At 44.8% G+C, this 12281-nt stretch overlaps 1 protein-coding gene across 3 annotated transcripts in view; it reads right to left on the reverse strand.

Moving 5' to 3' along the window:
* Positions 1-630: 630 nt before the first annotated feature.
* The window catches only part of SCN8A (sodium voltage-gated channel alpha subunit 8), a 67370-nt gene continuing 55719 nt past the window's right edge, over positions 631-12281 (reverse strand). For 2 of the 3 annotated variants that reach the window (XM_068212378.1, XM_068212377.1), the window contains 7 exons: positions 11779-11901; positions 7384-7668; positions 6460-6513; positions 5494-5644; positions 4645-4736; positions 3282-3552; positions 631-2624 (listed from right to left, as the gene is read on the reverse strand). In XM_068212378.1, the coding sequence (XP_068068479.1) occupies positions 1477-2624; positions 3282-3552; positions 4645-4736; positions 5494-5644; positions 6460-6513; positions 7384-7668; positions 11779-11901 (2124 nt within the window). In that variant the 3' untranslated portion in view covers positions 631-1476. Of the gene's footprint in view, positions 2625-3281; positions 3553-4644; positions 4770-5493; positions 5645-6459; positions 6514-7383; positions 7669-11778; positions 11902-12281 lie in introns of all 3 variants that reach the window. The other variant, XM_068212379.1, reaches the window with a different exon arrangement.

Here is a 12281-nt window from a genome sequence, read left to right on the forward strand (position 1 = left end):
AGCATTAATGCTAAATACTGCAGGATGGAGGCTGGAGGATAATTAACATTAATGCTAAATATTGCAGGATACAACTGACCTTGCAGGCTCGTTGAAGACCTAGGTTTTGGATTTACAGTGACATGGATAACAAGCCATTCCCAGATTTATCCTCTCCCCTTTGGTGAGGTCCAGAGCAGCATTTTGGAATTTTGTTATTTGTTTCAGTGTGAAAAAAAACAAAAACAAAAAACAAACCAACAAAAAAAAAAACCATGGCTGTATGGAAAAGAAAGTCAAAGTTGTTAAACAGACACACACAATTCATTCATGTTCTGTTGGTTTTTTCTTTTTTTTTTTTTTTTTTGTGGTTTTAGAGTTACATTGAGGTTTTGTTGGGTTTTTGTTTTTTTCCCCTTCTACTGGCAGGTTTATGGAAGATTCTCTATGAACTGGGAGTACTGGTGCCGGGCAGGAGCATCACTAAGGTTTCTCTCAGTGGAGTGCCTCGAATTTATGGCTTAACACACCTCTGTGGACAGGTGACTGCGTGTCCCCTGGTTGTGGTTCCTCATGCATGGTCCCTGGTCATGCCATCATGCAAAAATCTGCAAAAATCTGCGAGAATCGCTTCTGGGCGTTAACGAGCGCTTTGTTTTTTTGGGGGGGTCCAGCCCGAGCTGGCTCCAGGCTGAAGGTACCCGACTACCCCATCTCCCAAACCAAGAAAAGCCCATGTAGAAAGTAGAATGCAAATAATAAATCTCAAATAAACTGTGGTAACTCAGAGGGCTTCATGGGTGCTTTGTTTCTGTTTCCCTTTTTTTTTTTTGCTCTACTTGTTTTAACTCTTTTTTTTCAATTTTTTTTTTTTTTTTTTTTTTTTTTTTTTTTTTTTGCTGCTTAACTAAATGCAAATCTAGTTTTGCATGAACAAACCCATTGACGTTGTGAATTCTGGGTTTTCTTCTGAGAATAATCAACAAAATGGGGAAAATAAAATCCATTTGGGGCTGCTTTGGAAAATACATGAATCCCAGCAGTGGGCTTTGTTTCTCTGTGTGTGTGTTTGTGTGTGTGTGGTTTATTTTGCTTGTTTGTCCTAAGTTGCATTGACTGATGTGGAACATGCAGTATCCACCTGCCCAAACAATAGAAAATCCTTTTTTTTTTTTTCCTTCTTTTTTTTTTGTGTTTAAATGTTTGTTTACAGGGTCCTTTAAACAGGTGGTAGGTCACTGCTTTAGATGCAACGCTGTCACACAGGAAGCAGACTATGTTTGGTATAAGATCTTCAGGTAAGTGTCTCCACAGCTGTTCTGTATTGATATATTTCAGGAAGTTTGTAAACAATCTTTTTTTTTTTTTTTCCTTTTCTTTTTTTTTTCACTTGCAAATACTTTAATTCGTACAATTCTACTATTTTTTTTTTGTTGATTTTTTTCTCTCTCTCTCTGTGTTTGTGTTTGTGTGTGTGTGTGTGTGTGTGTGTGTGTCTCAACACTTGGCCACCCTGGCGTCTTTTTGTCTCCTTGCCTTTTCCCTCCTGCCCTCCTCCGCCCGCTGCTGTTTCTCCTTCTCGGGTTTGGTGACGCTGTCGTAGGACGGCAGGGACGCCGTGGATGGGGTGCCCTCCTTTTTCTCCCTGTTTGCTCCCCCGTTTTCCAGTTTGGTGCTGGCAGGCCTTCGGCTGATGAAGCCCCGTCGTGCCAAACGAGCCCTGTAAGCCCTCTGGATCACCACCGCCGACACCTCCTCCTGCTTGCGCCGCAGCGTGGTGGTGATGGGCTCATAAGACACTTTGGAAGGGTTGGAAGCCACAAACCTCTCCTCCATCTGCTGTCTCAGGATATCCAGCTCCCCGCTGTCCCCCAGGACACGTTTGGTGAAGGCAAACAGGATGTCCAAACAGTGGATCCTGTCCCCACTTACCATAGGCAGGTCCATGGCGATGAGTTCGATGGTGTTGGGCTTCGGCACGCGCAGGGGATGCTCCAGGGCGTCGGCGAAGTCCGCCAGCTTGCTGTACTCGATGAACTGCGTGGCGTCGGGGTCGAACTTCTCCCAGATCTCGTAGAACGTCTCGAAGTCGTCCTCGCTGAGCGGATCCGCGCTCTCCTCCGTCGCCACGCTGAAGTTCTCCAGGATGATGGCGATGTACATGTTGACCACGATCAGGAAGGAGATGATGATGTAGCTCACGAAGAAAAATATCCCCACCGAGGGGTTCCCGCAGTCCCCCTTGAAGCCGCTGCCCGGGTGCTCCTTGTCCAGGTCACAGTCGGGTGGCCGGTTGAGGATGGGCAGCAGGAGCCCGTCCCAGCCGGCCGAGGTGGTGATCTGGAACAAGCAGATCATGCTGTTGCCAAAGGTCTCAAAGTTGAACATGTCGTCTATGCCGGCCTCGTGCTTGACGTAGGCGAAGTTGGACATGCCGAAGATGGAGAAGATGAACATGACCAGGAAGAGCAGGAGGCCGATGTTGAACAAGGCAGGCAGGGACATCATTAAGGCAAAAAGCAGCGTGCGGATCCCTTTGGCTCCCTTGATCAAGCGCAGGATGCGGCCGATGCGAGCCAGGCGGATCACTCGGAACAGGGTGGGTGACACGAAGTACTTCTCGATGATTTCAGCCAGGAACATCCCTAAAGGAGAGAGGCAACACGTGTGACAGTGGGCACGCACAGGCTGCTGCTTCCTCTGGGCCTTGGGGTGGACGGGGCACGTGGAGCGCCTTAAAAACCAACACCGAAAAACAATAAACTAAAACTTATTCAAGCAAAATGTCAGAACAGAGGGAAGGGGCATCAGTCAGGACTTCATAAATAAATTTCAGCACTTCACAATTAAATTCTTCAGATAAATTCTGCCCTGGTGTCTTCCCGCGGCTCAAAGAGAACCTTGAAGTCCTGGTAACCACATATCCCTTTCAAAGACATGTTCTACCCTAAAAACACCAAAACAGCCTGGCACTCAAAGACCTCTATGTGTGGAAGAGGTTCTACAGCGACTTCTGCGAGCCAGAGAGAAGTTTGAGAAGAGGATCCACGTTTACCCCTGAAAGAATTTCCTAACAAGGTCATTGACGCAGAAACCAAGAAAGAAAAGGATAAATCAGAGAAATTCCAATGAGCACTTTGTTTGTCTTTTGACCAATGAGTAAAATATAAACTTATGAGTTTTGTAAGAATGTATAAAAAGCATGAATGCTAAAATAAGGCATTGAAGCCTTCTGAAAATGGAGTGTGCTGCTTTGCACTGTCTCTGCCTCAACTACGACCTCTGAGTGGTGTCACACTTACCCACGATGGACAGAATCACAACCACGAAGTCAAAGATGTTCCACCCGATGGTGAAGTAGTAGTGCCTCAAGGCGAACATCTTCAGCACGCACTCACAGGTGAAAAAGATGACAAACACAAAGTTGATCCAGTAAAGGATGTCCTCCATCTGCTTGCTCTGCGTATCTGTCTCCACCATCATGGTCACCATGTTGAGGCAGATGAGCATCATGATGACGATGTCGAAGGCTTGCTGGGTTACAAAGTCGAAGACGGCTCCTTGGATGCGGTTCTGTGGAGCAGGAGAGACAAGGAACCGAGTTTGAACAACAGCCATGGAGGTGTGGAATGGTCTGGATTGGAAATGTCCTTCAGACGATCCCATTCCACCCCCTGAACAACAGCCATGGAGGTGTGGAATGGTTTGGATTGGAAAGGTCCCTCAGACCATCCCATCCCATTCCACCTCCTGAACAACAGCCATGGAGGTGTGCAATGGTCTGGATTGGAAATGTCCCTCAGACCATTCCATTCCACCCCTGAACAACAGCCATGGAGGTGTGCAATGGTCTGGATTGGAAATGTCCTTCAGACGATCGCATTCCACCTCCTGAACAACAACCATGGAGGTGTGGAGCGGTCTGGATTGGAAATGTCCCTCAGACCAATCCATTCCACCCCCTGAACAACAACCATGGAGGTGTGGAGCGGTCTGGATTGGAAATGTCCCTCAGACCATTCCATTCCACCCCCTGAACAACAACCATGGAGGTGTGGAGCGGTCTGGATTGGAAATGTCCCTCAGACCATTCCATTCCACCCCCTGAACAACAACCATGGAGGTGTGGAGCGGTCTGGATTGGAAAGGTCCCTCAGACCATTCCATTCCATCTCCTGAACAACAACCATGGAGGTGTGGAATGGTTTGGATTGGCAATGTCCTTCAGACGATCCCATTCCACCTCCTGAACAACAACCATGGAGGTGTGGAGTGGTCTGGATTGGAAATGTCCCTCAGACCGTTCCATTCCACCTCCTGAACAACAACCATGGAGGTGTGGAATGGTCTGGATTGGAAAGGTCCCTCAGACCATCCCATTCCACCCCCTGAACAACAGCCATGGAGGTGTGGAATGGTCTGGATTGGAAATGTCCCTCAGACCATGCCATTCCACCCCTGAACAACAACCATGGGGGTGTGGAGCGGTCTGGATTGGAAATGTCCCTCAGACCATCCCATTCCACCCCCTGAACAACAGCCATGGAGGTGTGGAATGGTCTGGATTGGAAAGATCCCTCAGACCATCCCATTCCACCCCTGAACAACAAGCTCCTTTGAAATCCACTCCACAGCTTTGTCCCGAGCTCGCTCTCATGTACTCACCAGAGGTCGGGGAATGGGTTTTTGGGGCTTCTTTGAGCCCAGTTTTTTCATGGCATTGTAGTACTTCTTTTGTTCTTCTGTCATGAAAATATCTTGACCTCCAAAGTAAAGGGGCAAAAGGAGAACTGGTTACAATCAGCTCAGGAAGCAGAAGGGAAAGGGGTAAACCCAGCTCAGGTGAGACCTGCCAGGTGAGAGGCTGGTGGCAGCTGCCTCAGACAGAAAGAGCCCACACTAACACCCAGGGTGCACTGATCTTTCTATAAAAATGACTGATTTTCCTATACACGAAATTTACAGGAAATTAAAATTTCCCATAAATGAAATTTAAAGGAAATGAAAACATGATATAAATTGATATTTATAGGAAAATTTCCTATAAATTTCCTAAAATTTCCTCAAATAAGTTGAAATTTATAGGTTTCATTGCACTGCCTCCCTCCCCATCCCTCTCTCCCCTCTGTGGTGAGCAGGTGTGAGGGCATTTCCAGGAGCTGCACCATCCCAAATCCATCCCAAATTAGAGCCCCAGCCCCTCAGCTTGGGGTATTTTAAAGGGACAATGGTAGAAACCCAAACTTACAACTTTTTTTTCGAGGAAAATCAGGATACAAGACAGAGGCATAGGCAAGGAAAACATCTTGCTTCCAGTCTGTATTTTTGTCAAGGCATTAAAAAAACCCAAAATGCATGGAAACCTAGGGAAACTGTTTAATCTTGTAGTTTAAACCAAGCCTTGTAGTTTAAACCAAGCTCTAAAAAACGAGTTTTGTCCCCCAAAATGACTTTATTTTGGAGAAAAACCTGCTAGCCTGAAAAGCCAGCAGGTCTGAGCTGGAATCAGCAAACACAGATCACTTATCTTTTTCTTCTGTTGATTGAAGTTGTCGATGATGACACCAATGAACAGGTTCAGGGTGAAAAAGGAACCGAAGATGATGAAGATAACAAAATAAATGTACATGTAAATGTTGTCCTCGTACTTGGGCTGCTCTTCTTGCTGAAGGGGAGATAAGAACAACAACAAATGACATTTCAAAGGCATCCTACAAACACAGGCAAAATGAGACTGGTTGTGTTTCCAAATTATCAAAGATCAAAAACCAGAAGAACATTTTTACACTTTCCTGGCACAGCCATACTTGTTTCGAGCCTGCATCCAGTGCAGGACAAAAAAAAAAATCCATTTAAAAATATAAATTTTACGTTTCATATAAAACCCAAGAGAATAGAAGGGGGGAAAATTGAAAGTAAAAAGGAAATAATGGTATTTGCATGATTCCAGCCTGCAAGAAACAGAGAAGTGCCTGAGGAATGAACTCCAACCCAGACATAATTCCTGAATCCATAATCCCGAATTCCTGAATCCATAATCCATAATTCCAGTTGTGAATCCACAACTGGATTCACACTAATGCTCAGACTTCCATACAGACATAGGATCCATGGCTAATTCCTCCCCATAATTTATTCTAATGATTACATCTATAACCTCTCTGTATTTCTACTCCTATTCTTTTGGGTTTTTTTCTATTTGGTTTTTTCCTATATTTTTTAATTTCTACTCCTATTTTTTTATACTTCTGGTTGTTTTTTTTTTTTTTTTTTTGTTCAACTTCAGTTGGAGAAGAACAAGAAGAACCTGCCCTTTTTGGGATTTTCTTCAGCATCTTTGAACTCATCAGACCCCCAGAGCAAATTAAACAATCCCAGAATTAAATAATTGCTACAGACACAATTCTACAGCTTTCCCTCTCGATTTTAGCAAAGCAAAAGAGCAGATGGAAATCAGGGCAGGGGATTTTTGCAGGTTACCTTTCTGGAATCTACAGCTGCATACATGATGTCCATCCAGCCCTTGAATGTAGCCTGGCAAAGAAAACACAGAATTCACCCAAAATACCAGAATTATGCCAGCTCTGCCCTGGCACTCTCGACGTCCCTGTATAACAAACTTTAGTATTATTTCAGTATTTCTCTTTCCATTTTATCTAAATTACAGAAATCCAGCTCAGGGAGTTGAACCTCGCGAGGGTGCGTGGGGGACTTGGGGCCCCTTACAGGGACCCACAAATTAGGGAAGAGAAGAAATATAAAATGGCAAATTCATTCCAGCCCCAACCCCAGAGGATGCTGGATTTCAGAGAGAGGGAAGCATGTAAAAGGCACCAGGAGCATTTTGTATTTCCAGCCCCTCAGTTTGGGCTATTTTAGAGCTCAAACCCTCAGTCTGGGGTATTTTAGAGCTCCAGCCCCTCAGTCTGGGGTATTTTAGAAGGGGACACAGCTCCAGCCCCTCAGTTTGGGGTATTTTAGCTCCAGCCCCTCGGTTTGGGCTATTTTAGAGCTCAACCCTTCAGTTTGGGCTATTTTAGAGCTCCAGCCCCTCAGTTTGGGCTATTTTAGAGCTCCAGCCCCTCAATTTGGGCTATTTTAGATGGGATGCAGCTCCAGCCCCTCAGTTTGGGCAATTTTAGAGCTCAACCCTTCAATTTGGGGTATTTTAGAGCTACAGCCCCTCAGTTTGGGGTATTTTAGAGCTCCAGCCCCTCAATTTGGGGCATTTTAGATGGGATGCAGCTCCAGCCCCTCAGTTTGGGCTATTTTAGAGCTCAACCCCTCAGTCTGGGGTATTTTAGAAGGGGACACAGCTCCAGCCCCTCAATCTGGGGTATTTTAGAGCTCCAGCCCCTCAGTTTGAAGTATTTTAAAGACACAACGGTAGAAACCCAAACTTACAACTTGCAGCAGAGCCAGATATCCTGCCCCAACGTTGTCAAAGTTAATTTTCACGTTCTTCCATCGGATCTCCGTGGAGTTGGGCGGCATCAGAGCCTCGCAGTCTGTCTTGTTGTTAACAACCTCAATTTCAAAGCGATGCTCAGCTGTTTCATTAAAGCAGTAATGATATTTCCCGGCAAACAGGTTAACCCCCATAATGCTGAAAATCAGCCAGAAGATAAGGCAGACCAACAAGACATTCATAATGGAAGGGATAGCGCCAACCAAGGCATTGACAACCACCTGTGTTGGAAGGGGTGGGAAAAAGTTTCAGTATAAAACACGAGGCAGGAGACAGCAAGCATCAGTACAGCTGTTTTTTGGGGGGAATGGGGGAGCAGGCCACTGGCACGGCGGGGGTTGGTCCAGGCAGAAGTTGGAAGGGAATCTGTGGCTTCAAAGCCACCACCCAGGGAAGCTGTGTTTCCAAAACAGGGGGTTGTATTGTGATTGCAATAATGTGTATTATGTATTATGTATAGTATGTTGCATATTATATATTATGTATTATATATTATATATTGGATATTGTATACTGCATATTGTATATTCTATATTATCTGTTGTATATTTTATATATTGCATATTACCTATTGTATATTATATATTACATATTATCTAATATATATTATATATTAGATATGTGATATATTGTATATTACACATTATATATTGTATATTACATATTATACATTGTATATTATATACTATACATTGTATATTATATATTATACATTGTATAGTATATATTATACCTTGTATATTATATATTATACATTGTATATTATATATTACACATTGTATATTATATTGAATAGTATTTATTATATATTATGCATTATATATTACATATCTATTATACATTGTATATTATATATTACATATATTTTATATTTTACATCATGTGTTAGCTATTATATATTGTATATTCTGTATTCTATATATATTATATAATACATACATATTTCAAACTAATTTCCCTTCTCAAGCCACGTTGTTGGACTTATGGAGTCTGCACTCTTTGTCCCTCAACAAAACCATCATCTGATGTCATTTCAGTTGCCCCAAGGCAGAAGGGGGGCTCAGACTCCTGTAACCAACGGGCTCCTGATGGAATTTGCTCAGAGCCAATTCGAGGACACTTTAGCTGGTGGATCCCAGAGGCTTTTGGGGTTTTCTTTTCAGCCAGTGGCCCCCCCAGCCATTCCCCACGTTCAAACAAGGCTGTTTTCACCCGGGGGCCTGGTCCTGCTCCCAGCAGCGGGGTCAGGACCAAGCCCAGCATCACTGTGGTCACACTAAAGCACGGACTAACACCAAGATCATCCTGTGGACTAAGCAAGGCCAGTCGTGTCGTCCCAGGCAGAGCTGAGCATGCAGCCTGGCAGGCTCGCCAGGACACAAAAGCCACGTTCCCTCCTCCAAAGGGCAGCAAACGCTCAGCACTGAGGATGGGTTTTGTCTCAGAGCTCATCCCTCCCTAATTCCAGCCCTTCACACTTCGGGAGCGCCGCGTCCCTGAGCATCCCTGGCCAACACATGGCCAAATGGAAGCTTTTAATAGAGGCAGCTCAGCAGGATATTAAATCTTTTATGAAGATCTGCTGATTTAGATTCCTTTAACAGATGAACATCAGCTAAACTATCCTTACCCCTCTGCCTTAGTTTTGAAAGGCAGCTCAACCACACACGGGGGACTTGGGAGGCCCCAAGGGTGGAACATTGGCCACAGCTTGTCCTGGTCCCTTGCTGGAAGCCACCACCACCATGTGGCCACCAGAGCAGCTCATGGCCACCTTGGGCTGGGTTTGGAGTTCTGGCTGCTGGGAGGTGTCCAGGGGATGGGACTGGGTGGGTTTTGAGGTCCCTCCCAACCCAAACCAGTCTGAGATAGAGGAATGGAGGAAAATTAGGACCACGGTGGTCCAGATGGTGAATCTTCTGTTCCAGCTGGTAAATGGTGCCAGGAGTTCATCCCTACAGCCAGGAAGGCACAGGTGAGAGCCCCAAAAGGCTGCAGGTGGATGCCTTTGCTCTCAAACCCTTCATCCCCACAGGATGCTCAGCTGCTGGACCAGCAGCACTTTTTGGGTCACATCCTCCTACGAATACATTGATTTATTCCAGCTAACACGTGAAGCAAAAAAAAAAAAAAAAAAGGGTAATATCCTCCTGAAATGTGGTCATTTATGGTTCACTGAATCTACAGAGCTTTCCAAAAGGAGTGACAGGAGGAACGTGGCTTTTGTGTGCAGACCGACAAGAACACATGCATGTCTCACAGCATCACTGTCAAACTCCCCGACCGAGCTCAGAGCAGAGCAAGCTCCTGGAAATGCAGATTGCTATGGAGGAGAGAAAAGCAAAGAACTCCAGTTTCAGTCTCCTTTGCAAAGGCATTTCAGATCTCTGAAATTGGGTCTGGTTGGATGGGGCAGTGATATTTGTCTCCAAAACAAAGGGAAGATAATTGGGTCTAGGGAGCTGACAGGGCTGCAGTTGTAACGCTGCCCTGGTTTTTCAAAGTGTTGAGGCTTTTTTATAGTTCTTTTGAAAGTTTTAAAGTTCTCAGAAAACTTCTTCAGCCTTCTGATAATGTTTACATATTTCTACTAGAGCTCTCACACACTGTTCGTGTAAATAATGATTGTTTTGCATTCTTCTTTGTGGGAGGAGAGAACTGATGGACTGTTAGTTTGACCAGTGTGGCTGGAGAGGTGGCAATTTCATCCTCCAATCCACTGTCACTTTTAGAATTCTATATTTTGCAAAGTCAAGAATAAAATTAGCTCTTTTTCTCTCTTAAACTCACCAAACTTCTGTATACTCATCTCGTGTCCAATAACAACAGTTGTAACTATCAATTTTCCCATGGTGAAAATCCCCCACTTCAAGCACGAGAATTTCCTGATTGTACATCAGAAATCTTCTCCCCAGCGTGGTTTAAAACTGGCTTTTAGTTTCTCCAGGTTTAGTGCTAGGCCTGTTCTTTGTGATCAAACTTCTGGGTGGGACCCAAACCCAGCCCAGCAAAAGCTCCACCTTTGTGTGAATGGAAATTTTTCTTCCTTTGTGCCTCTGCCATGGATTCAAGTCCAGAATTAAACTCCCGACACAAAGAATTAACAGCAGGAGAAGGTCTTAGAGAGGAAACAGCTCCTTTGGATTTGGAGCTCACGTATTCCTGTTACTTCCCAGGGAGTCTGAGGAGCCCTCCTCAGCTCACTTCTCCTCTTGGGCTGGATTTTGGGCTCAGTTATGCTGCAAAGATCAGGAGGATCCAGGTGGAATTCCTCCAGAAGGATCCAGGTGGAATTGCTCCATTCAGACCCTGAAGTAAAACTGAGACTGCTATTCCCTTCCCTTATTATTTAAAATACCTGGTTTCCTCTCTGGTTATGAGCTAACTGGGATTGAGCACAAAACCCCACACTCTTGTTCTAAGAGCACCTGGGAAATCCATTGATACAAAATACCCTTTATTTCATTTTTTTTACTGCACAATTTTTTTTTTGGCACGTTCTTAGGAGACTCTTTCAACCCCAAATGGGGTGGGGGGAAAAGCACCGAAATGTCAGAATATTGGTGGCAAAGCAGCCAGACACTGCAATAATTGAAACACCGAGGGAGTGGTGCCAATTCAAGCTTGTTAAGTTCAATGCTTTGCTTGTGCTTTGTTCTGGTTCCACAGTGACAGGACAGGGACCAAAAAAGCATGGAAAAAGGAAGGGGACAGAAAGGAAAAGCTTCACTACTAGACAAGGCTGCCAGTCACCACCAGACTGGACTGAGAACAACAAGGTGCAACAAGAGGAATGAAACCAAAGTTTTCAAAGAGCTGAGCTCCCCCCAGTCCCTTCCTGCAGTGACCCACGAGAGGCAGCAGCCTTTCCCCCCTGCTTTTTTCAAAACCCCCTCCGAGACAGAATCTTTCAATCCAATTCCACCAACAGCCAACACCTGCAGACCCTGAGGTGGTTCCAATTCTGCTTCTTTGCACCTGGTGATTCTCCCTAGGTTAAAAAAAAAAAAGTTACAGCTGAGAAGCCCCTCGGATGCTCGAGGTCAAAGCCAGGCCAAATGAGAACAGCCAAGTGTCAACATCGGCTACAAATGGGTGGTTTGGGCCAGTAATTAATGTAATGAGGCAGCTGATGCATCTCCCTTCGTTAGAGGGGAGGGTGCAGCGGTGGGCAGGGTGAGGGTACATCCACGTAGAGGTGATCAAGTCAGCAGCTGCATCATGATTCTGTTTGGAATTTTCTTTCCACCAGTTTTGATCAGTTCTAGCATGCTTTCAAAATAAAATGCTCCACGGGCATGCAGAAGGATCAGCTGCTAATGGCATCTTACCCTCATCCCCTCAAATCGGGACAACGCTCTTAAAGGCCTCAAGGCTCTTAGGGTCCTAAGGGATTTTATGGCACCTAGTTCCGAGTAGCCCAGGGCATTAGCTATAAGGCTGACTAAAGAGACCTACACAGAAAATAGAAAAAAAATAGAAAAAGAAACCAGAACAAAAATAGGAAGGAAAAAAAAAAAAAAAAGAAAAAGAAAACGAAACGGACCAAAAAAAAAAAAAACAACACAGAAAAAGAAATGAAAAAAAAAAAAAAAGAAAAAAAAAAAAGAAAAAAAGAAAAAAAAAAGGTTCCAGACTGTTAGATTGGATCCCCTAGCCCTGATTGCCCAGCCCAGGAGCCACCTGGGCCGCCCCAAATACCGAAGCCATGACACCAGCTGCCTACTTCACTTGACTGAACCGACCTGGAAGGAAATAATGCAGTTGAGAAAAGACCAGAGGGGAGAGATCAGTGAGAGAGAGAGGAGAGAAGAGAGGCAGAGACACACACGGA

This window comes from Anomalospiza imberbis, chromosome 22 (genome assembly GCF_031753505.1).
Source record: "Anomalospiza imberbis isolate Cuckoo-Finch-1a 21T00152 chromosome 22, ASM3175350v1, whole genome shotgun sequence".
Classification (NCBI taxonomy): domain Eukaryota; kingdom Metazoa; phylum Chordata; class Aves; order Passeriformes; family Viduidae; genus Anomalospiza; species Anomalospiza imberbis.